This window comes from Schistocerca serialis, chromosome 4, assembly GCF_023864345.2.
Source record: "Schistocerca serialis cubense isolate TAMUIC-IGC-003099 chromosome 4, iqSchSeri2.2, whole genome shotgun sequence".
Taxonomy (NCBI): domain Eukaryota; kingdom Metazoa; phylum Arthropoda; class Insecta; order Orthoptera; family Acrididae; genus Schistocerca; species Schistocerca serialis.
Genome location: NC_064641.1, coordinates 475,904,676 through 475,929,445, shown reverse-complemented (window position 1 = coordinate 475,929,445; position 24,770 = coordinate 475,904,676). Strand labels below are relative to the sequence as shown.

At 47.1% G+C, this 24,770-nt stretch overlaps 1 protein-coding gene across 1 annotated transcript in view; it reads right to left on the bottom strand.

Moving 5' to 3' along the window:
* The window catches only part of LOC126475150 (GTP-binding protein Di-Ras1), a 1,323,975-nt gene that overhangs the window by 32,081 nt on the left and 1,267,124 nt on the right, over positions 1-24,770 (bottom strand). The window contains exon 6 of the mRNA XM_050102765.1: positions 2,159-2,436. Within this exon, the coding sequence (XP_049958722.1) occupies positions 2,159-2,436 (278 nt within the window). The remainder of the gene's footprint in view (positions 1-2,158; positions 2,437-24,770) is intronic.

Genomic DNA, 24,770 nt, shown 5'->3' with positions numbered 1-24,770 from the left:
TCAAAATGTCAACAAGGTATGTTTTCCCCTAGAAACGCAAAACATTTCCTGTAAATGCGGGTAAATTGCATTCATTCGATGTAGTAGATGCTGTTTCAATTTATGCGTTCCATGTCTGTATGACAAATACCATACTGCAGCCCCTCCCGCCGGAGGTTCGAGTCCTCCCTCGCGCTTGTGTATGTGTGTTGTTCTTAGCATAAGTTAGTTTAAACAGTGTGTAAGTCTAGGAACTGATGGCCTCAGCAGTTTGGTCCCTTAGGAATTCATACATATACCATCCTGCAACATGTGATGTCGAGAACACATCCGACGAGTAGTTGTACGTTACTCTTGTGGTCGGCACATTGTGACTTATTATATTACTAAATACTGTCAGTCGCATCATTATTTAGTGAGGTTTGACTTGGGCTTTCGAAACCTGTCCCTCGTTCTTGAAACTAATTAAAAGTAGTAAATAGTCAAATAACATATGAAATTCTCTACCACTTCACGAAAATGCATGTGTTTGTTTCATTACATTACCTCTCTAATGTCATACAAATTAAATAATGTGACTAGTGATAAAAATATAGTCTAAAAGTAAGTGTTGCGTGATTCGAACAGTCGCCTCGCCCACGACCATCTTGCTAAGCACGTGACCAAATGACTTGGTACGGCCGCCACAGGTACATCGGGTACATAATAGACTAATAAAACTTCTTTTGCGATTTTCTCGGAATTGAGAGCGTAGTGCACCTTACTACTTGCACATTATGTTGTTTTAAAGGCCTACTAAAGGTGTACAAAGTTTGAAATAAATCCGTGACCCCAGAGTCGTGACCTCCCCTTGTAATATCATCCTTTACGGTACCTAAAAGGACCCTGATCTTTAGATGGAGATCCGGAAACATATTTCACTTCGTATTTCCTCAAAATACGACACTTTGTTGGACATACCCCTTGCGTAAGTCAGAAAAGCCGTAGACGTTTGCGAGAACTTGGTATTATCTATACTCACCTGGTGCACGCTTAGTCGTTGACGCAGCGCACTTCTCATCTGCCTTTCACTACATCCATTCTGATGGAAGGTGACCTCAAGGTGGGTTAACTCAGCTGACAAACTCCAAGTGTCTGAAATGACGTGGGCTCTATGAATCAAGGTATGACGTAGACCTTCACGCTTAGTTGGGTGGTGACAACTATCAGTGAAGATACAAGTCAGAGTGAGCAGGCATCCTATAAAAATGTCCCAATGTACCGTAAGCCTTCCTGCTATTAACACACCAAGGAACGGAACGCAGCCATCCTATTCCACCTCCAGCGTGAAACGAATATTCGGGTGGATGAAATTCAAGTGTTCTAAAAAGTCGTCCAGATTCTCACTGCCATGAGGCCAAACAAGAAAAGTATCGTCTACGTGTCTGAAAAAACACGTAGATTTCAAAGCCGCCAACTCTAAGGCACGTTCCTCGAAGTCTCCTATAAACAAATTTGCAATAATAGGTGACAATAAAAAAAGTGGTCAGCGCGACAGAATGCCAATACTAAGGGCCCGGGTTCGAATCCCGGCTGGGTCTGAGATTTTCTCCGCTCAGAGACTGGGTGTTGTGTTGTCCTAATCATCATCATTTCATTCCCATCGACGCGCAAGTCGCCGCAGTGGCGTCAAATCGAAAGACTGCACCCGGCGAACGGTCTACCCGACGGGAGGCCCTAGTCACACAACATTTACATTTATAACAGACAGTACTGCTATTCAGTTCAGCATAACGAAGAGGCGAAGGGTCTCACGAAGTTTGTCACCGACTTCACATACAGTACCAAGGTGTTCGATATCATTTATTCACAGAAAAGGCATGACAACCAATTACTAGAGCGCTATCTTTTGTTTAGTCCTATTGTTGGGAGAACATTGTACAGTTTTCATAACGAAAATGTGATTGTGTTTAGTTTAAGTAAAGACACGTGACATTAAAATGAAACAAATATTTGTTAAAAACATAGAAGAGATTTATTTATTTTATGGTGTATGTTTCGGTGGTTAAATGTTCTCTTTTAGTTGCATACAGCTGACATTTGTATATACTTCTGTCCGCCCCTGTACATGATCACAGTTTGAGTATTTTGGAGGTTACAAGTGAAACGCAAGCGGCAGGAAGGGGAGAGCAGAGCGCACCTGAGCTTGGGGAGCTCGCAGAAGAGCCACTCGGAGACGTCCTCAATGGCGACCTCGCGGTGCGTGGCGGCCAGGTCGAGCTTGTTGCCCGCGACGACGATGGGGATCTCCTGGAAGTCTGGCCGCTGCTCGCGCACCTCCTGCAGGCAGCGCTTCACCGTCGCGAACGACGCCGACGACGTGACGGCGTACACCAGCAGGAAGGCGTGCGCCGTCGCGATGCTCAGCCGCCGCATCGCGGGGAACTGCATGTCCCCCGCCGTGTCCAGGATGTCCACCTGCCGGCAACACTCACTGCTTACACGTGCTTTACGTGCCGTGCAACTACACGAAAGCCGCCAGCACTAAACGTATACACATGATGTTCCAGCAGGTGAGCTGCACCACAACATAGATAGCCAAACAATGAGGTGCACCATTACATCTTGAAAATACAAGCTTGTCAACCATCGGACCAGATTTGTGGCTAGATTCAGGGCATTCTAAAAGACAGAACTCAGTATATTGACGGCCCTGTCTGAACATACTCTTTCCTCTATCTACTTCTTAATTAATAACGAATTCTTTGAATAAAAGACGGCATCGCCATGGAGAGCCCTTTGTCCCCTGTGGTGGCTTTCAGGAGAAAGCACTTGAGTCTGCTGTTTTAAATCCTACGGTTTTCTGGCGTTATGTAGATGAAACTTTTACTGTATGGCCTCATGGCAACCAGAAATGGAGAAATTCTTTTGTCACTTAAACTCATTACATGAGAATGTCAAATTTACGTTGAAGGTTGAGAATGGTGAGACTTTACCCTTTCTAGACGTGCTAGTGCGCCGTAAGAATAATGGGTCATTGGGACAATTGGCGTACAGAAAACGCACGCACACATATCTGTATCTCCAGGCGTCTAGCTGCCGTCCGTCCTCGCAAGCTGTCGGTGTTCTCAGTGCCTTACTACATTGGACCCACGTAATATGGGGCGATGAAAACCCGTACGCATTATTAGAACACTTGGAGAACGTCTTTAAAGAGAATGGCTTCATTTAACGCAAAGGCCATGCACAGCTATAACAACAGAAAGCAACGCAGTGAGTACACTGATGACAACCATAAATCACCTGCGTTCCTTCCATATATCAGGAATGTTTCTTCTGATAAAATAGGCAGACTGCTTCAGAAAAATAAAATCAAGGTTATCTTCCGTCCTCCAGCGAAGAGCATGGCCCTAGCTGGATCCCTTTAAGACGACTTACAACTGAAAAAAAGGGCGTTTACAAAATTCCCTGTGAGCGTGGTGCTGCATATATAGGCCAGACGATGCGAACTATCAAGAGCGTTGCGCAGAACATGAAAGATACACCGTCTACGGAACCGTTAAAATCCATGGGACATGCAGTGGAATGCAGTAGTCAAAAATTTTTCCAGTTAATCAAAGAATCAGAGGAAATACGTCTTGTCGATGGTCTTAGAAATCGTGACAACGGTTTTCAACTGGATAAAACTTGGAATCCTGTAATTAAAATTATCCAGTCACAGCGGAATAGACGGGGTCATTCGACACGCAATGATTAGTTCACCTCTCACTTCCATCACCGAGGTCAGCACACACAACTCGGCAGTCCCTCGCATGTCAACACCTGACGCATGTCCGCCCCCCTGACGCATGTCCGCCCCCGGCAGCTGTATGGTGAGCGCGACAGACTGTCGTACCAATGGGCCCGGGTTCGATTCCCGGCTGGGTCGGAGATTTTCTCTCTGCTCAGGGACTGAGTGTTGTGTTGTCCTTATCATCATCGTCTCATTCCCATCGACACGCAAGTCATCGAAGTGGCGTCAACTCAAAAGACTTGCACCAGGCGACCTGTCTACCCGAAGGGAGGCCCTAGTCACACAGCATTTACATTTACCTGATGCACGCGCCGAAATACGCCAGTGTATATCGCATGTACGAGACTCAGGAGATTCGGCATAAATACCGTGAATGCACCTGGGCTCTTCAGTAGTTATCTACTCAGCTGAAGATGGCCGGACGTCTCTCGCCGGAAAATATCGTGGAAGAAAATCGACGGGATCTGACTGCACACCCGAACATGATTAGATGTGAGAGTAATTCTGGAGTACCCTATGGGGCCTTTGCTGAAGGCGATACACGGTATTTCACAATTTAGATTATTGGTTTCGAAGGGTTTCACAGGGATTTGGCAGAGAAAGTTTTTATAACAAAGCCATGCCAGGAACTGTACCATATGCACATAAAATAATGTCGGAAGATAGTTCTTGCGAAACACAGCTAGTTGTTTATCCTCACGAAGGAATCAGTGCTGTGGAGACATGATGTTAAAATAATTCCATATTTTTAGATCTCCGGAAGGCTTTTGACACCGTTCCTCAGAAGAGACTTCTAATCGAATTGCGTGCCTCCAAAGTATCGTCTCAGTTGTGCGACTGGATTCATGATTTCTTGTCAGAGAAGTCACAATTCGTAGGAACTGGCAGAAAGTCATCGAGTAAAAAAGAAATAACATGTGACGGTCCCCAAGGAAGTGTTTTACGCCCTCAGCTGTTCCTGATCTACGTAATAATTTAGGGAACAATCTAAACAGCCCTCTTAAGATTGTTTGCAAATGATGCTGTCATTTACGATCTTGTAAAATCTTCAGATGATCAAAAACAACTGCGGAAGGATTCAGACAAGATATCTGTATGGTGCGACACGTGACAGATGATTTTAATTAATGAAAAGAGTGTAGTCATCTACATGAGTACTAAAAGGAATTTCGGTTAACGATAAATGACTAAATACTTAAGGATTACAATTAGGAATAACTTAAATTGGAACGAGCACATACACTCCTGGAAATGGAAAAAAGAACACATTGACACCGGTGTGTCAGACCCACCATACTTGCTCCGGACACTGCGAGAGGGCTGTACAAGCAATGATCACACGCACGGCACAGCGGACACACCAGGAACCGCGGTGTTGGCCGTCGAATGGCGCTAGCTGCGCAGCATTTGTGCACCGCCGCCGTCAGTGTCAGCCAGTTTGCCGTGGCATACGGAGCTCCATCGCAGTCTTTAACACTGGTAGCATGCCGCGACAGCGTGGACGTGAACCGTATGTGCAGTTGACGGACTTTGAGCGAGGGCGTATAGTGGGCATGCGGGAGGCCGGGTGGACGTACCGCCGAATTGCTCAACACGTGGGGCGTGAGGTCTCCACAGTACATCGATGTTGTCGCCAGTGGTCGGCGGAAGGTGCACGTGCCCGTCGACCTGGGACCGGACCGCAGCGACGCACGGATGCACGCCAAGACCGTAGGATCCTACGCAGTGCCGTAGGGGACCGCACCGCCACTTCCCAGCAAATTAGGGACACTGTTGCTCCTGGGGTATCGGCGAGGACCATTCGCAACCGTCTCCATGAAGCTGGGCTACGGTCCTGCACACCATTAGGCCGTCTTCCGCTCACGCCCCAACATCGTGCAGCCCGCCTCCAGTGATGTCGCGACAGGCGTGAATGGAGGGACGAATGGAGACGTGTCGTCTTCAGCGATGAGAGTCGCTTCTGCCTTGGTGCCAATGAAGGTCGTATGCGTGTTTGGCGCCGTGCAGGTGAGCGCCACAATCAGGACTGCATACGACCGAGGCACACAGGGCCAACACCCGGCATCATGGTGTGGGGAGCGATCTCCTACACTGGCCGTACACCACTGGTGATCGTCGAGGGGACACTGAATAGTGCACGGTACATCCAAACCCTCATCGAACCCATCGTTCTACCATTGCTAGACCGGCAAGGGAACTTGCTGTTCCAACAGGACAATGCACGTCCACATGTATCCCGTGCCACCCAACGTGCTCTAGAAGGGGTAAGTCAACTACCCTGGCCAGCAAGATCTCCGGATCTGTCCCCCACTGAGTATGTTTGGGACCGGATGAAGCGTCGTCTCACGCGGTCTGCACGTCCAGCACGAACGCTGGTCCAACTGAGGCGCCAGGTGGAAATGGCATGGCAAGTCGTTCCACAGGACTACATCCAGCATCTCTACGATCGTCTCCATGGGAGAATAGCAGCCTGCATTGCTGCGAAAGGTGGATATACACTGTACTAGTGCCGACATTGTGCATGCTCTGTTGCCTGTATCTATGTGCCTGTGGTTCTGTCAGTGTGATCATGTGATGTATCTGACCCCAGGAATGTGTCAATAAAGTTTCCCCTTCCTGGGACAATGAATTCACGGTGTTCTTATTTCAATTTCCAGGAGTGTAGATAATGTTGCGGGGAAAACTAACCAAAGACTGCGATTTATTGGCAGGACGTACTACTAAAGACTCTGCTGCACTACACTTGTCCGTCCTTTTCTGGAGTTTCGCTGCGCGGTGTGGGCTCCACATCAGATAGGATACACTGAGGACATCGAAAAAGTTCAAAGAACGGCAGCTCGTTTCGTATTATCGCGGAATAGGGGATAGAGTGCCACGGACATGATACGAGAAATGGGATGGCAATCAATAAAACAAAGGCGTTTTTCGTTGCGGCGAGATCTTCTCACGAAATTTCAGTCCCAACTTTCTCCTCCGAATGTGAAAATATTTTGTTGGCGCCCATCTACATAGAGAGAAATGATCATCATAATAAAATAAGAAAAATTAGAGCTCGCACGGAGAACTTTATATGTTAATTTTTCCCAGGCGCTATTAGAGAATGGAACGGTAGAGAAATAGCTTGAAGGTGGTTCGATGAACCCACCGCCAGTAATAACCTAAGTTCGTGAGCTTGCACGGTCAGTGCAATTGGATAGAACCAAACTGGGTGTCTGGCCGCGCCATAGCAAACCACTAAAACAACTTTGCAACCGACATTTCGATTCCTCTTCAGGGCGACTAAACTGCTAGATTTTGTGACATACCTTCGCTATACTCGTATGTGCCGTGTTAAATCAGTTATAGCATAACTTCATTGGACAATTTGAGTAAGGGTGGCTATGGAGGAATGGCTGTACGGAAGGATATCGCTTTGTGCTACTTTAACAGACTGTGACAGGCAACAGCAAATCGACAGCTTCTACTCGGGAGTAGTACTTAGGTTTTCCACGTATGTTTCAATAACTTTTAGTTGAATTCACAGAGGTTAGAGGACATGAAACACTAATTTCTTGTTGGATTGTGGGTGTAACACTAGCCTGCGAATTTTTGCTTACAACGTGTTACTGTTTGGTGTTCTATTTTAGTTGTTTGCTTGCTGTGAAAATGGAGCTTGACACGGAACAAGAGCGTATCGTAGTGATCTTTGGTGTGCTTCATGTAACGTGTCTGGAGAGATTGTTTTGTTCTTGATTTAGAGCACTACATACACGGACATTGTTACGATGTCATCCGACCTGCTCGTAGAAATTTAACAAGGCGTTGTGTTTAGTAGGTGCTGGATTAGTGGTTCAGCAGACTAACGACAAGGTTTTCGAATCTCAGATGAAAGGAAGGCAGAAATTGTAGAATCGCCCAGTGATTAGAGAGGGGGCACTGTTTGGTATTTTATTGTTTGGTCGTTTGAGAATAAAAACTCTGCTTTCTGAATTATGTGATTCGAAAAAAGAAAGGCTAGCCTAACAGAAATGGCTCAACACTGAGGTCGTTTAGATAATTCAACTAGTAGTTCACAAATATCTAACAGAAACATTTACAAAATATGATATTGAGCGTTTACGAATATGAAAATGAAGTAAGTCTCTAAAAATACAATACTCAGCAAGAAAAAAAAAGAGTTTCTGCCTACCAGCAGGCAAGACTTGTGTTCCTACTCTTTGTAGGTGGGCTGCTCGGTGTAGAGGCCTCCTTAATCTAGTTGGCGCTGTCAGATCAGCCAAGCGGTGCAGGCGAGGTCTGGAGCAGGCCTGGTGCAGGCCGGTGGGCAGAGCAGCCTGCTTGGAAATCCCAAAGACACGGAAACTCTGGCGGCATGCCAGCTGAGGAATGCGTTAGGCTCACCGCGGCAATACCTCTCTGTGACGTCACTATGACGTGAACATGTCCAGTTTCGACCGACTTTCGTTGTCTTATCGTGTACTGAGAAGTGGGAGCTACCATATCGAATTTCATCGTTTCACCTGAACTTCGTATTTGATGGGTTTCATATTATAACTTATGTCCTATGGTTGTACGCTGTTTCAAAAGACCAGTACATAGAAGACCTCTCGAAAACGGGTCGGTACTGGAACGATTTGCTGTAACTGAATGTAAGGTAATGACAGATTGTCACTTCAGAAGATGTAAGTTAAAAAGACACGTTTACAAATTGACATGTTCATGGCGGCGTTGTAGACAGTGGTGCAGCTGGTGCGCTGGTTTGCGTCCTGCTACTTCCAATAACTTTTTTTTAACCTTCGCGTTTCTGGAACATTCTGGGACTTCGTTCTTCTTCTTCACTTCATGTATTAGTTAAATTGCCTGTTACGATATTCATCTTTTGCATGGTCTTCCTACATTCCTTCTTTCAGCGTGTATATAATTGAGAGCCTTTATCCTCCATTCATATGGTCTACATGTTCCTTCGATTTTCTCATGTTTTCCTTCATTTTCTCCTTTAGGTTATATGTTCCTCAATCTTTCATTATATCTTCATTTATTTTTTGACATTCTCTTTTACATCCTTCCACTCTAGTTATAAATCTCATTTGTTGAGTCTGTATTCTACTTTCTTGGTGTCTTGTTGTGCCCAATCTTCACTTCCATAACTAAGGGTTGGTTCTGCTATTGTTCTATGAAATTTGAGATGGGTTTCTTTTCTGGTTTTATTCCGCAAACTTTTTACAAGGGTTCACAAATGGAAGTTTATTTAATTTTCCGTCACATCATGGTTATCTTCGTTAGTAATGTCGCATCCTAGATATTTAAATACTTTACTTGCCCCAAGATATCGTTATTGAATACTATTTTAGATCTTACTGGCGGTCTACTTTGAAATGCTATCACTTTCTTTTTACCCCCCGAAAATGTTAGGTTGTAATTTGAGGCTATCTGCTGCACCTTATAGACTCCCATTTGAAGGTCATATTCATTCTCTGTAGTCAGAGTTACGACTTCTATAAGGCTCATGCTGAACATCTTCACTCTTCCAGGTTCACAACTATGATATGACGAAGAGGCAACCGGGACAACATAACTTTCCCTGCGTGCATTCAGTCCCGTGCCTCGCTGTGAACAAGCGTCGCGCGGTTGGCTATCTGTGATCCCTCGTGAGGAATTCGCAGCACTCTTACTCGGACTTGTTTTCATGTGACAAGCTTAAAAGTTTAATTCTTTAATAACTCATGGCGTTTGGGAAATTAGTTTGCCTACCTTATTACACTCCTGGAAATGGAAAAAAGAACACATTGACACCGGTGTGTCAGACCCACCATACTTGCTCCGGACACTGCGAGAGGGCTGTACAAGCAACGATCACACGCACGGCACAGCGGACACACCAGGAACCGCGGTGTTGGCCGTCGAATGGCGCTAGCTGCGCAGCATTTGTGCACCGCCGCCGTCAGTGTCAGCCAGTTTGCCGTGGCATACGGAGCTCCATTGCAGTCTTTAACACTGGTAGCATGCCGCGACAGCGTGGACGTGAACCGTATGTGCAGTTGACGGACTTTGAGCGAGGGCGTATAGTGGGCATGCGGGAGGCCGGGTGGACGTACCGCCGAATTGCTCAACACGTGGGGCGTGAGGTCTCCACAGTACATCGATGTTGTCGCCAGTGGTCGGCGGAAGGTGCACGTGCCCGTCGACCTGGGACCGGACCGCAGCGACGCACGGATGCACGCCAAGACCGTAGGATCCTACGCAGTGCCGTAGGGGACCGCACCGCCACTTCCCAGCAAATTAGGGACACTGTTGCTTCTGGGGTATAGGCGAGGACCATTCGCAACCGTCTCCATGAAGCTGGGCTACGGTCCCGTACACCGTTAGGCCGTCTTCCGCTCACGCCCCAACATCGTGCAGCCCGCCTCCAGTGGTGTCGCGACAGGCGTGAATGGAGGGACGAATGGAGACGTGTCGTCTTCAGCGATGAGAGTCGCTTCTGCCTTGGTGCCAATGATGGTCGTATGCGTGTTTGGCGCCGTGCAGGTGAGCGCCACAATCAGGACTGCATACGACCGAGGCACACAGGGCCAACACCCGGCATCATGGTGTGGGGAGCGATCTCCTACACTGGCCGTACACCACTGGTGATCGTCGAGGGGACACTGAATAGTGCACGGTACATCCAAACCGTCATCGAACCCATCGTTCTACCATTGCTAGACCGGCAAGGGAACTTGCTGTTCCAACAGGACAATGCACGTCCGCATGTATCCCGTGCCACCCAACGTGCTCTAGAAGGTGTAAGTCAACTACCCTGGCCAGCAAGATCTCCGGATCTGTCCCCCATTGAGCATGTTTGGGACTGGATGAAGCGACGTCTCACGCGGTCTGCACGTCCAGCACGAACGCTGGTCCAACTGAGGCGCCAGGTGGAAATGGCATGGCAAGCCGCTCCAAAGGACTACATCCAGCATCTCTACGATCGTCTCCATGGGAGAATAGCAGCCTGCATTGCTGCGAAAGGTGGATATACACTGTACTAGTGCCGACATTGTGCATGCTCTGTTGCCTGTGTCTATGTGCCTGTGGTTCTGTCAGTGTGATCATGTGATGTATCTGACCCCAGGAATGTGTCAATAAAGTTTCCCCTTCCTGGGACAATGAATTCACGGTGTTCTTATTTCAATTTCCAGGAGTGTATTATCATTCCTTATTGATTTACTTACATTATTAACCCTCCTATCCCTATCAATTGAGATATGGAAAAATACAAACGAAAAGAATAGCATCGGCTCTGTTTCTTTGAGTTTCGAACCCGGGTTTTCCGCCCCCCCACCCAGTAACTTTATTTTTTAAACTTTTTTTTTTTTTTTTTTTTTTTTTGTAAGAGTAGGTGGAGACAAGACGAGCAGAGGTCGGAACCCGAGGCCTGACCGCGATGTCTGCCCCCTCCCGTCCCTGAATCACTCCCTCAAGGTAGCTTTTTGATTTATTTTTATTTTATTTTATTAATTTTTATTATGTTTTTTTTACCAGGAACAAGGTAAATGAACAAAAGATCTTTATTGGTACAAACTTAAATACAATAGAAATGCCATCCTTCCGGCGAAAATAACACAAGACGTTATACTCGCACAAGGCGAGCAATTTTTTTTTATGAACAAAGTGTAGGAAAAAAAAGAATAATAATACTGATGTAAGCTAAGAGGTGTGAAGCAATATACAGTGGAGTGAGGGAGAAACCAGTGTTTTCTGGTATAGTGCATAAAAAAAAGGAGGCGCGTGTCCATGCGCCTACTCCACTGTGGGTTACAATGTAGAAAGTAGCGCGGGGAGTCTCAGATGGCCGGCCGGAGTGGCCGAGCGGTTAAAGGCGCAACAGTCTGGAACCGCACGACCACTACGGTCGCAGGCTCGAATCCTGCCTTGGGCATGGATGTGTGTGATGTCGTTAGGTTGGTTAGGTTTAAGTAGTTCTAAGTTCTAAGGGACTTATGACCACAGCAGTTGAGACCCATAGTGCTCAGAGCCATTTGAACCATTTTTTGAAGTCTCAGATGACAGCAGGGTGGGGCGGGAGTGCTGCCGGCGTGTGGCACCATCCAACTGAGCGGGGGTGACGTAAAGATCGCGTGTAGGTAATTGGCGAAGAAGGCGCGGTAGCGTGGTCGGTGTTCGACTTCGCTGTGGGCGGTTTGTAAGTACTGCCAGAAATCAAGGCGTGATTTGTCGCCATCATTATACATGTAGGTGATTGTCCATCCCTTGACCCATACAATCGCATGATTTTTGGTGGCGGGGAGATAAGTATTCTCAGGATGGATAAAAGTCCATGGGTCAATCGAGTCCGGCGGAACGCGGAGGTAACAGGCAACGAACTGTCGGGCAAGTTTCCAGACGTCACTGGTGGCAGCACAAATCAGTTGGTGGACATCGTCATCCACGAGGTGGCAAATGGAACAAAGTGGAGAGTCCTTCAGTCCGATGGCGTGAAGACGATGATTGTGGCGAATTTTTCACTTGCGGCTTGGTACCATGTTGCCCGGACTTTGGAGGGAAGATAAGGCTGGTGGATATGACGCCAAACCGTGGGCCACCGCGTGGACGGATGTCTCAGTTCGATATTGTTGCTGGATATGGAACGAATGAGTGGGGTGTAAAAATCTTTAGGTCGAGGAGAGCGCGTGGTCGGTAAGTGTGTGTGAGCATAACTGAAGTCGACGATGAAATCAGAAATGTGCGTCAGATGGTGCTTGATGTGTCCGACTGGTACTGGTGGTGTTATGGTCGCGGGCACAAGAATTTCTAGCAAGCTGCGCGTAAGGGAGGTGCCCCCGTGCCACTGCTTGTGCATGGTGGACATGTACAAGGACGCCGCGCGGAGTCGCACATTGACAAGGCCGAGGCCCCCCGCTGGCGGGGGAAGGGTGAGCGTGTCGTAGCGGACCTTAAAGAGGGTACTGGCGGTAAGGAAGTATCCGAAGGTAGCCTGGAGGCTGCGTCCAATAGTTGATGGCAGCCGGAGGACCTGTGCAATGTGGACCATTCTGGACGCCACGTGTTGATTGAGGTAGTGGACACGTTGTAAAGAATCGAGTCGTCGGAGAAGGTTTTGTCGCACCGTCGTGCGGATTGTTTGGAGTGCACGCCGAAAATTGATGGCCGCGGAGCGGCGCACGGTGGAGGTGAAAATTATACCAAGGTATCGTAGTTTTTGTACACACGGGAGAGGGGCTAAGTCGTCGTGTGAGAGGCCGCGACCAATGGGCATCGCCGCGGATTTAGCCACATTCATGTTACTGTCCGCTGCAGTGCCGTAAGTTGATATCAAATCAAGTACCGTGTTGTGTTTCACTCCGTGAGCGGATCAAGAGAAGGAGGTCGTCCGCATACGCACGACGTCGAAAACTGTGCTGTCGCAAAGTGAGACCAGAAAGGTGGCTCGTCAGACTCCCGATGAGTGGCTCCAGGCTTATGGCATAGAGTAGGGTCGAAAGTGGGCAGCCTTGCCGTACGGAAAGCAGGATCGCCACTGGTCCCGCCACACGGCCATTAACCTGAATCAGCGATTCGGCGGTGCCGTACAGGCGCCGGATGACGTCGATAAATGCTGGTGGAAAACCCATGCGGTTCATCACTGAGAACAGAAAAAGATGCCGCAATTTGTCGAATGCGCTGTCAAAATCAATGGCAACCACTGCGACGCGGAGTCTGCACGCCGCTGCCAGTGCAATTAAATCACGACATTCTCCTGTGGCCGTTTGTATATTAACTGAGCCGCCCGGAGTTGTCTGTTCAAAAAACGGCTCTGAGCACTATGGGACTCAACTGCTGAGGTCATTAGTCCCCTAGAACTTAGAACTAGTTAAACCTAACTAACCTAAGGACATCACAAACATCCATGCCCGAGGCAGGATTCGAACCTGCGACCGTAGCGGTCTTGCGGTTCCAGACTGCAGCGCCTTTAACCGCACGGCCACTTCGGCCGGCCTAGTTGTCTGTTCCGGGGATAGAATGCTAGGCAGGACCTTGCGGCATCGCGTTGCCAGTAGGCGTGTAAAAATTTTACAGTCTGCGTTAAGCAGAGTCAGGCGACGGTAATGTGCTGTCGTCACACCTGGTGTCGGCTTGTGGATGGGTATAATAATTCCCGTGACGAAGGACGGCGGTACGTCGATCCCCATCGTCAGCAGTTCATGAAACATCGTTGTCCACGGTGACGCCATTAGTGTGAAGAAAGCGCGATAAAATTCTAAGGGCAATCCGTCGACACCAGGTGACTTATTCAGAGCACCTTTGTGATTGCATCGTGGATTTCGTCACGCGTAATTGGCTCCATCAACTCGTCCGCTTCGTCGCTGGTGAGGGTGCGAGTTACGTGTGGTAACACAGACTCCTCAGCGTGGTTGTTGGTAGTCTCCTCCTGGTACATTGTGCGGTAGTGGTCGACAAAGGCACTGACGATTCGGCCTGGCAAGTGACGTGCTGGCCGCGACAGGTGGTGATCTCGGTGATGAGTTGTTGTCGTCGATGTTTCCTATAGGAGGTGATATGATGCATGGTCGGATGTTCTTGTTCCGCCGAATCTTGACATCGGGTTCACACCATAGCCCCCTGCAGTCTACGGCGTGTCAAAGCTACAATTTGCGCCTTGATCCTGCTGCGTTCCCTCTGGGTGTCGGGGGTGGGCGGTTGGGCCTCCAGGTCGCGGAGAACGGCGTAGAAATAGTCGGTAGTGTGCCGGCGCCACGTAGCAACTTCCTTTCCATACTGAATCAAAGTACGTCGAATGGCAGGTTTGGCACATTCCAGCCACCAGGTCAAGGTCGTGAAGTATTTAGGTAAGCGAAGTTCACAGGTGGCCCATGTCTCGGTAACACATTGAAGACATTCGGGATCACGAAGATGGGAGGTGTTTAGCTTCCACGGTGCACGACTACGCCAGACCACTTGCCTGGGGAAGAGAATGTTGCAGATGTAGGCACAGTCGTCCGAAAAGGCCAGGGGCCCAAGTTCTGCACCTTGGACTTTTTTTTTTTACTAGCTGCTTATATTTTATGACCCACCGTCTAATTTCTTGTGGTGGGTCGTATGTTGCCACTTAGCCGCTGTGACTGGGTCCGGGGTCCGCAGTGACTGAAAGTAACACCACACCGGCTCCCGTCCCCACTCACACCGTTGCCCGTGTCCCGCCACGTGGAGGCGGGCTCTGTTTAGTTCCATTTGATATCTTTTTTTTTTTTTTGGACTGCAGGTGTGAGTTCCCGAGAGACGTAAATTCTATCAAGGCGGTTCGCGGAGTGACTCGTCTCGTAAGTATGTCCAGGCGCGTCGCCGTGCTGGACTTCCCAAGTGTCGCGGAGCAACAGATCTCGGACGACAAGACACAGTTCTTGACAGGTGTTGTAGGGGGGCACTTGATCTTTAGGGTGCAAGACACAATTAAAATCACCCCCAAGCAAGTAATGGTCGCAGCGTCCAAGAAACAAAGGAGCGAATTCTTCTGAATAGAAGAGTGCCCTGTCGCGTCTGCGGGTGGAGCCTGACGGAGCGTAAATGTTGACGATACGCGTCCCCATGACGGTGACGGCCATGCCTCTGGCAGATGGAAGGTATGTGATATCGGCCACTGGAATGCCTTCTCTGTCGTAGATGGCTACGCCGCGTCCCAGGTGGTCACCAGGAGAAGGATAAGTGTTATATCCCGCGACGTCTGGAAGTGTGGCCAAGTGTACTTCCTGTAGTAGTGCGATATCGACGTCCGACGCCCATATCATCTCTCGCAGCAGTTGAAGTTTCATGGGTGAGCTAATGGTGTTGATCGTCGCTATTCGGTAGGTTCGGAGCCGTACCCCGCCGTGGAGGGGAACTTCACCGGCGGAGGAGGAAGAGGGGCGAGGCAACGGCGAGTCGTGCCGTACGCCACCTGACGGCGTTATCAGCGGCGTAACTATGCTTCCGTCTAGGGTAACTCTGTCCCCAGCGTGTGGTCCGGGTCCTCATCGACGTCCTCACTCCACACCATTGAAGGCGCTGTCGTTGTGATGGTCGTATGTTCCACTTCGGTCGTAGGGGCGGTGGCAGTCGCAACGGTGGAGTCCATTGGTTCAGGAGCACCTGGGCGAGCCAGTAGAGTAGGCATCGACACAGCCACAGTCGGCGTCATGTTGTCATCATTCGTATCGTCGTGTAGGTTCTCCGAGGACTCGTCGGTTCGAAAGGCCTCTGGAGCATCAGGGAGAGGTGATCCGTCTCGTTCCGAGACCGTACGGCGCCTCCTCTTGCGCCTCTTAGGTGAACGTTGTTTGCGGGTTCGTCCCTCCGTGTCGGAAGACGGAAGGGAGTCGCGTCGCTCTGAGAGGAAGGCCGTCGCAGGAACGTCAAATGAAGGGGCGTCCATATGTTCAGGCGGGTGGGTGTCGGAAGTCGTCGCTGTTGGTAGTGGCGCCGGAGTAGCGTCAGGCTTTGAGCGCGACGTGTCGGCCCCGGCGGTATCCGTAGCAGCTGGAAGGGTCACCAGTACATGATCAGACGGGCGGCGGCGGGTGGGAGGAGAAGAGACCGTCGATGCGTAGGTGATCGCTAAAACCGTCGTCGGAGTCGGAGGTGCCACGGTAGCGGCTGGCAATTGGGTGATTCGTCGCTGAAGACACTCAGATCTGAGGTGGCATTCTTTGCCGCACCCGGAACAGGTCTTGGGTTGGCCGTCGTATATGACAACCGCGCGGCACCCGCTAATTTGCAGGTAAGAAGGCATGTGGCGATGGAGGTCGATGGTGATCTGCTGTACACCGTTAAGAACGGGGTACGTTTGGAACTGCGCCCAGCGTTCGGCAGTGTGGCCATGTACAGTGCCATAGGGGCGGAAAGCCGCGATAACATCTTCCGCCGGAAGCTCGGAGTTCGAAAACTCGTATGGTGCGCATTCCTAAGCCGGAATGGTCGACAGTAACCGCTCCGACATTGCCGTCGGCGTGGCAAAAGCGTAATCCATGGTTGGTGTCACGAAGTATTCTTTCACATACCGCGTCATTGACGACTTTGACGTACACCGTACTGCTTAATATGGACAAATGGATGTCCAAGATGTCGGAAGCTTGGATCTTAGCAACGTCGCGTAGGAAGCGTTCCACTTCCAAGGCCTTTGGTCGTGCGTATTCGTTGCAGAAGTTGAATCGTAATGCTGATTTTCGAAAACGGTTGGCCATGGTTCTAGTGCACGTAAGCGACACGTTAAGTGGCGGCCGCTGAAATGTAAACAACAGCGAGCGCGCGGGCTCCGCAGGCGGAAACAACAACACGTCCGCACTGCACGGCGGCGAAAGCCGGACTTATGTAACTTTAGCCGTTGCGCTATCGGCGCTGTCGGCGAAAAGCATTTACCATGTGGATAAAGAAGCTTCAGTTGCAAAAGTTTCTTTCCTTGATTTCTGGAAAAAATTTGCGTTTGCGGATCCTATACCTGATGATGAAAAATGCTCTGTTTACAATTATCTATCGATCCCTCCAATTTTGAGTCAATTGTCTTCATAACGTTTAGGGGTGATTTTCTCAAAAACGCTGGGGTGTTGACCAAAAATATCTTAGATTCCTTTGTTTTAGGTTGTACGCAAGCGACCTGCCAAATGTGAGCCGAATCGGTTTGCTATGTATGAGGTCTTCCCTTTGTTAGAGTCATTATCAGGTTATGAGTGATTGAATAATTCCGACGGCAATCAGTTTGTTGCTGTTTAATGATTTTTTATGCACCTGATGAATTTTGAGACTATAGCTAGAGGTTTTAGAGATTTTGTTACTCTGTTGCAGGCTTTAGTCTGCATGTGCTACTGTTTACGAAGGCTCTGCTTGAAACTACACTCTATTATTCTGTGCTTTAGTGGATCAGTTCTATGATGAGTTTCCAATCATTGTCAGGTCACCATTCGAAAATATATTTAGGAAATTGTTTGAATAAACATGCAGTCAAGATTAACCTGTCTGCTATAGCCCACATTATTATCCTACGGATTATTTCTTAATGTTTTCATTCTATCATTAAACATTTATTATTTACTAGGTGAGACTCTGGCATTGCCTGGATACGTATTTATTCCAATCATCTCTTTGTCCATCTCCTTCTTCCTTTCTCTTTGTCCAGCTCTACCTCTCCTGTCCTGTTCATCGCTTTCTCCCCCTCTCGCTGTATATATCCCCTCCCCTCCTGTCTCTCTGTCCATGTCTGCCTCCATTCTTTCTCTATCTTCTCCTCCCTCCTCTCTCTGCCCATCCCTTCCTCTCCCTCTCTCTGTCCATCTCTTCCTCCCCCTTTCACTGTCCATCTCCTCATCTTTCCTTTCTCTGTCCATCTCCTCCTTCCCTCTCTTTGTTTGTGCCTCTCCTCCTGCCCCTTCTCTCTCCTCATTATAAACCCTACCCCAGTAGGAGGCTGGTGGTTCCTACCACCACAGTATTTCTTTCCAGATCGTAACTAATGTGTGTACCAAATTTGGTTGAAATCGTCCCAGGGGTTTAGGATGAGCACATGTCAAATATATTTCACGTATATTTAACATATTTCACCACGTATTTGTCTACAGCTCTAACCAATTTCGCCCTGCAGTTTCATTTTCACGCAGCTCAATGTTTATGACGTCGTATCTCCTGAACAATGTGTCTTACAATAACATAATTTTGCAGATACATCCAGTAGTATATGTGAATGGTGTCTGCAAAATGAGTCAGTTACAGTTAGTAGTAAAGAAGTAATAAATTAAAACGCCATGCTTCTTGTGGCAGTTTTACTGCATGAACGGCAAAAATGTAGAAAGCTATAAACTTTTCCCCCTTCATCGCCATTTTGTGGGGGCTGTAAGCGAGAAAAAGTTTCGTAGAGGTCTGAAATTATGTGTAAAGTTTGTTGCAAATCCCTAAGTGCTTTCATACTCCAATACTGGATGAATGAAGTATGTGTATTCGCGTCGTGGACTACACAGCTTTTTCACCCCAACTCTCAGCCCTGTGCTATGTAGGCGGTTCTTAACCCCATGGCGATCATTTCCACACAGTGAGTGATACGTGTACAAAGTTTGGTGGAAATTGGTCCAGTGATTTAGGAGGAGCCGTAGAACATACATACATATACATACATTTATTTTTGTAGTATGTGTAGATATGGATTTAACTATTTCTTTGCTAATCAGTATGCTTCATGAGAGATGGATGTTCCTGTAAGGGCTTAAAGCAGCAAAACAGGACCGAAACGCTTTTGCTGAATGACCCATTCTAAAAGTCTAAAATCGTGTACTTGCCATTTGCCGGTTAGGTAGCAAGTAATTGATATTGATTGGGGATTAATTTAATTTTGTTGTTGCCACCTCGGCAATGAAGTTGCAAACTGATACAGCCTTTGACAACGGCTAAAAGGATGATTCTCGTATAACAAGCGGAACTATTTGATCCAAATTCCTGGAAATATTGCCAATTAGCCAATGAATTTGTTCAGATGAAGCGGCGCGCTTTCTGCTCTATTAAAAAAGGTTAGAATTTCCTCCCTTGATGGAGTGCCCGATTAGCCTCATTCAAAACGTATTCACTGCGCCACTAGGCGGGGGGTGATGGCTGGGATCGTTCAGGTCTCATAAAAGCCACCGCCGGGCTGGAATGGTGTCAAGTGTGGCAGATCACTAAGCGCTCTCCTGCAGCCCGATACACGGAAAGGGCTCTAATTCGATGTTAGAGGCGCAGCTGCCATTGACGAGAGCGTTGCACTACCTTCATCAGCAGTAGATTATTATTTATAGGTGCGTCCCGACAGAAGTGGCGGAAATAGATGATCCATCTCCTTTACTGTATCGCTGTGAGTTGTGCTTGGGAGATTACCGTGCTGTGGGTACTCATCAATACAGATCGAAATTTTGGGAATATGCAAAGCAATGGTCGATGTAAAAACGCTGCAATTTGGTACCTTTTGTCCTGCGGACTGTGTTTATCATAGTAAATATCTATATGAGCATAACTTTGTCTTGTAACACCTCGCATCCGAATTTGATGATGACGTCTGTTGCGCTCAGGATACAGTTGGAAGAAATGAGTGATTATCTAGACTCGATATCTGTCAGAGTCTAAGCGCGCCGGCCAGAGATCCTCATACTCGGCATCTTGCCCAACTACAGTATGGTGGCCACGAAGTGACGCTAGAATGCAAGAGCAAACACTTTCCGATACTGCTCTCACACGAGCCTAAAGATTTAAAGAATTCTTCAGCAAAGATAACAGGGATGCTGCATACATGAACATTAGGTTAATATATTTTTGAGAAGAATAGGGAACTGCAGTTTTAAAATATTCAAAGGATGATACTGAGATATGAAAGAGTTATTATGATCAAGATGCTCTGACTAATGTTCAGAATAAGATTCAGACATTGCCTGAAGTTAAAAAGAGAGAGCTTAATAGAAATATTAAAATGCTTCATCTAACTGTTTCCAAAACCACCTAGTTTGATCAAGGGCTGCACCTGCAAAATTAAAGTTAAGAATCATGAACCATATTAACAGAATCTTCCCCATCCACTGTCTGCAAGAAATGGTGTACACTGCCATTTCTAGGTCAGGTATCACAGATTGTAGCCAAAGCACTGAAATCCTGCAAGTATAGGCTTTCCTACTATGTCAGGAATACGACAGCCCAGTGTGTTTTTAATAGCAAAGACAAGATCCAGTTATTAGCCAACAGTGGGGCATACAAAATCACCTGTTCTGATTGTGACATTGTGACATTTGTCAGTCAGGCAGAGACATATCAACTATGCTGGCTGAACATGAACGCAACTGGAGGTTGCAGAATTCAGACTCTGCATTTGCTGTGCATGTACCGAGTGAGGGTCACAACTACCAGCCAGTGTCCCATGTACTTCATTTAGCAAACAAAGGCCATAAACTCAACCTGCTGGAAGCCCTGGAAATTAACAAACATCTTGCTCACAGTCCAGACCTCATCCTAAATGACCAGACACAGCTCAACACTTCCCCTCTCCTAAACTTCATATAATCATCTTTGTTGTTCATTACTTCCCACACTCTATCTTCCTACATATTCCCATTTTCCTGTATTCATTAAGTTGTTTTGTTTGTTGAAGTTGTCGTTGTATTCCACATAGACCGTAGTTTCAATAGTTAAGGCTTTCTTTTTACTGGTACTTGTATTACTGTCCATGTTTAACACCCCTCGTAGTTGTCTCATCAAATACTGTTATATTTCACTTTGCTCATTTATTTAATGAAAACTGGTACACAGCCACTACTTTGATTATAATGTTAATGTTAAAATGCAGTACCACCACACTCTCAAACTGTAGGTTCCCTCAAACACCTCCATTTTCCTGCATTTATTAATTTCTGTTTATCTTACTGATATTGCTTAAGATCCTTACGTATTCTGTATTTCCATTGATAACTGTCTCTTCTTTTAATTGATTGTGTATCACTCTGCATGTTTTGTACCTCCTGATGCAGCCTTGTCTAGTATTAATTTTATTTTATTTCATTAGTTTTGTTTATTAATAGAAACTGTTATGTAGGCATGCTACTCCTATTTTGTGCTAAAGGTTTTCCTGTCTACTCCATTGTTATTTATGTACTGTTCAGTTTTTACTTTTTCATTGCAAAGACGTTACTTACTGTATGTTTCTACTTCAGTCTAGATGTGTTACTTCTCTTCGAATGTTGTCTGCTAACATTTAACTTCTTTGGTGATAATACTCAGTAAATGTCTGAAGATGGCCTTGTAAGCCTAAAACCGGTTAACAATAAAAGTAATATTGTAGAACAAAAGCAAACTGGTGATTTTCATTTACTATTAATCATGAACCACTTCACAGTAAATCTTGTATGATACCTTTGACCAAGAGAGAAGCAATGAATAAAGGAGTGAAGAGAATGTTGGAAAATCACATAAGTGAACGACCAGAGAGTGGATTTTATAATTCAGTTCACACCATAACAAAGAAGGGTGGCACAGCGTGTATACTTATAGGCACTCATGTAGTGAACTGCATCATTCTGCCTCAAAGTGAACAACTGCAAAATTTGAAATCTCTTCCACAACAGTTGATAGGAGTAAAATGCTTAAGCAGACTTGAGCTAATGAGTAGTTAACAGCAACTAGTGTTAGATGAAGATAGCAGAAAGTACATTGCCATTTTACATAATGGAATATACTATCAGTTTAACAGAACGCTGTTCATTCTTTCAGTCTCATCAGCAGCCCTTATGAGAGCACTCAATGAAGTTGAGTTACTGAGGCATGTTCTCCTCTTCATAGATGGTGTTCTAATCAGCGCCACTTCATAGAATAAGCACGTACTATTTAATATTCTAATTAGCACCACTTCATGGGATGAAATTTAGAAATTCTATGCTAAGTCCTAGAAGCCTTTAGGCGAACTCTTATAATGATCAATTTAGAGAAACCAGAATTCGATAATCGTAGGTTAAATTCCTTGGTTATATAATTTCTACAAGTTGAAGTGAAACGGGCCTAAAGGAAATGGAAGATATAAGGAATTCTCTCACTCAGAAGAGCTGCAAAGAACTCAAATCTTTTCTAGGTGTTTCCAGCTTCTATCGCTGATTAATCGTTAGGTACATCTTGTCTGCGCCCATGAAGCTTTCAAAGAAGAATGCGTTGTGAGGAACATCAAGAAGCATTTGAATTGTAACTCTTCAGGCTTTCGCGGCGATCTAATGACATCTTGGGTTGTCGGGTGTTCTGCCGGATATCAGCGTCGTACTTGCACGATATTTCGGTCACGTAGCTCAGTGACAGAGAGGATTCGAGATATGCGCCACAGGTTAGATGTTGGGGCCAGGTAGCTGTTACACATTCATCTGTACATGGCAGCCTCCTTAACAAGGGAAGATCGGGATTGGGTAGACCATGCCTCCTGGTCTTTAGCTGAGTGTGCTAGAAGGAATGCCTCATCTTGCCAATCTGCAAAGTTTGACCGCATGAGTAAGAAAGCACAGCAGATGGAAGAGACACGCACTGTGACGAATCTGAGTGGCATACAGTTTGATGATACAACGTTAAAGGTACTCAGCAAGGGTCTCAACTTTGCTAAGACACCTAGAAACGTACCCATTTCAGGTTTCGTCAGTGCAGTAGAGCACGTTGCAGCCACACTTCCACCTAATGTGGCAGAGGAAGTCCGCCGAGAGACCTGCAGGGCCCTCACCAAGGCCAGGCCGCCGAAATCGAACATAACAACCGAGGAGGGGCTTGCACTCAAGAAACTCCTGGAAGACAACAGCATTGTGGTACTGCCAGCAGACAAAGGGAACTCCACTGTCATCTTGCAGCAGGTGGATTATGATGAGAAAGTACGCCAACTTCTGGAGGACCCTGCATACAGAATTCTGGAGTGTGATCCCACGGACAAGGTGGCCAAGAAGACTAGTGCTCTCTTGAAGGAAACAGGGATGCCCGATAAGATCATCAGACAACTACGGGAAAAAGCGCCAGTGCCACCTAGACTGTATGGTCTGCCTAAAATACACAAGGAGGGCGTGCCCCTACGTCCAATTGTCAGTAATATTGGGGCACCTACGTACACAACAGCCAAGTACTTGAAAGGTCTCCTGTCTCCATATGTGGGGAAATGTATTCACCATTTTGATGTGGTATCGGTGTTCACCAGGGTCCCACTGAAGGACTCACTGGAACTGATTGCAGAGAAATTTGACGGTGCTCTGTTGGACCTGTTCAGTCATACACTGACATCCACGTATTTCCTGTACAGAAACCAATATTACGAGCAAACTGAAGGTGTAGCTATGGGCAGCCCACTGTCCCCTGTGGTTGCCAACATGTTTATGGAGAGTTTTGAGGAGAGGGCATTGGAGACAGCCACATTTAAACCCACATGCTTCTTTAGGTATGTGAATGACACCTTCGTGATCTGGCCACATGGGATGGACAGGCTCAATGAGTTTCTTGAACATCTTAAGTCATGCCACCCTAATATCAAGTTCACCATGGAACTGGAGAAGAATGGCCAGCTGCCATTTCTAGATGTACTAGTCCAGAGGAAAGCAGATGGATCAATTGGCCACAGTGTGTACCGAAAACCAACACACACTGATTTATATCTGCAGGCCAGCAGCTGTCACCACCCTGCACAGAAGAATGGGGTTCTGAAGACTTTGGTCCACAGAGCACGTGCCCTGTCAGACCAAGAGAATCTACCTATAGAGATAGAACGTCTCAAAACAGTTTCCTCCGAGAATGGATACACGGACAGACAAATTGAGAGGGCACTCCAACCAGCCACTATACCACAGGTTCCTGAAGAAGACCAAGATGAAGCAGAGAAGGTGGCATATATGCCCTATGCTGGCTCTATTTCTGCCAGAATCAGTAGGATCCTCTGTAAACACAATATCAAGTGTGTTTTCTGTCCATCCAACAAGATCAGGGGACTGCTGGGGAGTGTCAAAGACGACCTGGGGTTACGAAAACCAGGGATTTACAATAAACCTTGTCAATGTGGCATGTCCTACATTGGCCAGACGACAAGAACTGTGGAGATCAGATGCAAAGAACATCAGAGGCACACTAGATTAAGACAGGTGACTAAGTCAGCCATTGCTGAACACTGTCTAGAACTAGATCATGCCATGAAGTATGAGGATACCAAGATTCTAGCACAAACACCCAGATTTTGGGACAGTGTTATAAGAGAATCGATAGAAATTAAAATGGCTGACGATCTTATGAACCGTGACACAGGGTACCAGCTAAGCAGAGCCTGGGATCCGGCTCTGGAATTGTTAAAGGAGCAACGGGCCCAGCTGCAACACTACACAAACAGAAGAACCAGAGACATGGAGATGGAAACCGAGCCACTGACGGACTGCCAGGCGCACCAGACCGAAGATGGAACACCCAGAAGTGGGACTGGTGGGCGGGGACCACAGAGGGAACATCCAGAGCCGCAGCGGACGAAAAACTGGCGGCAACGCTCCAACAGGTCGTGGTGAGCGGGCGCGGACCGCAGGGGGAACCCTTGGTGTCCCAGACC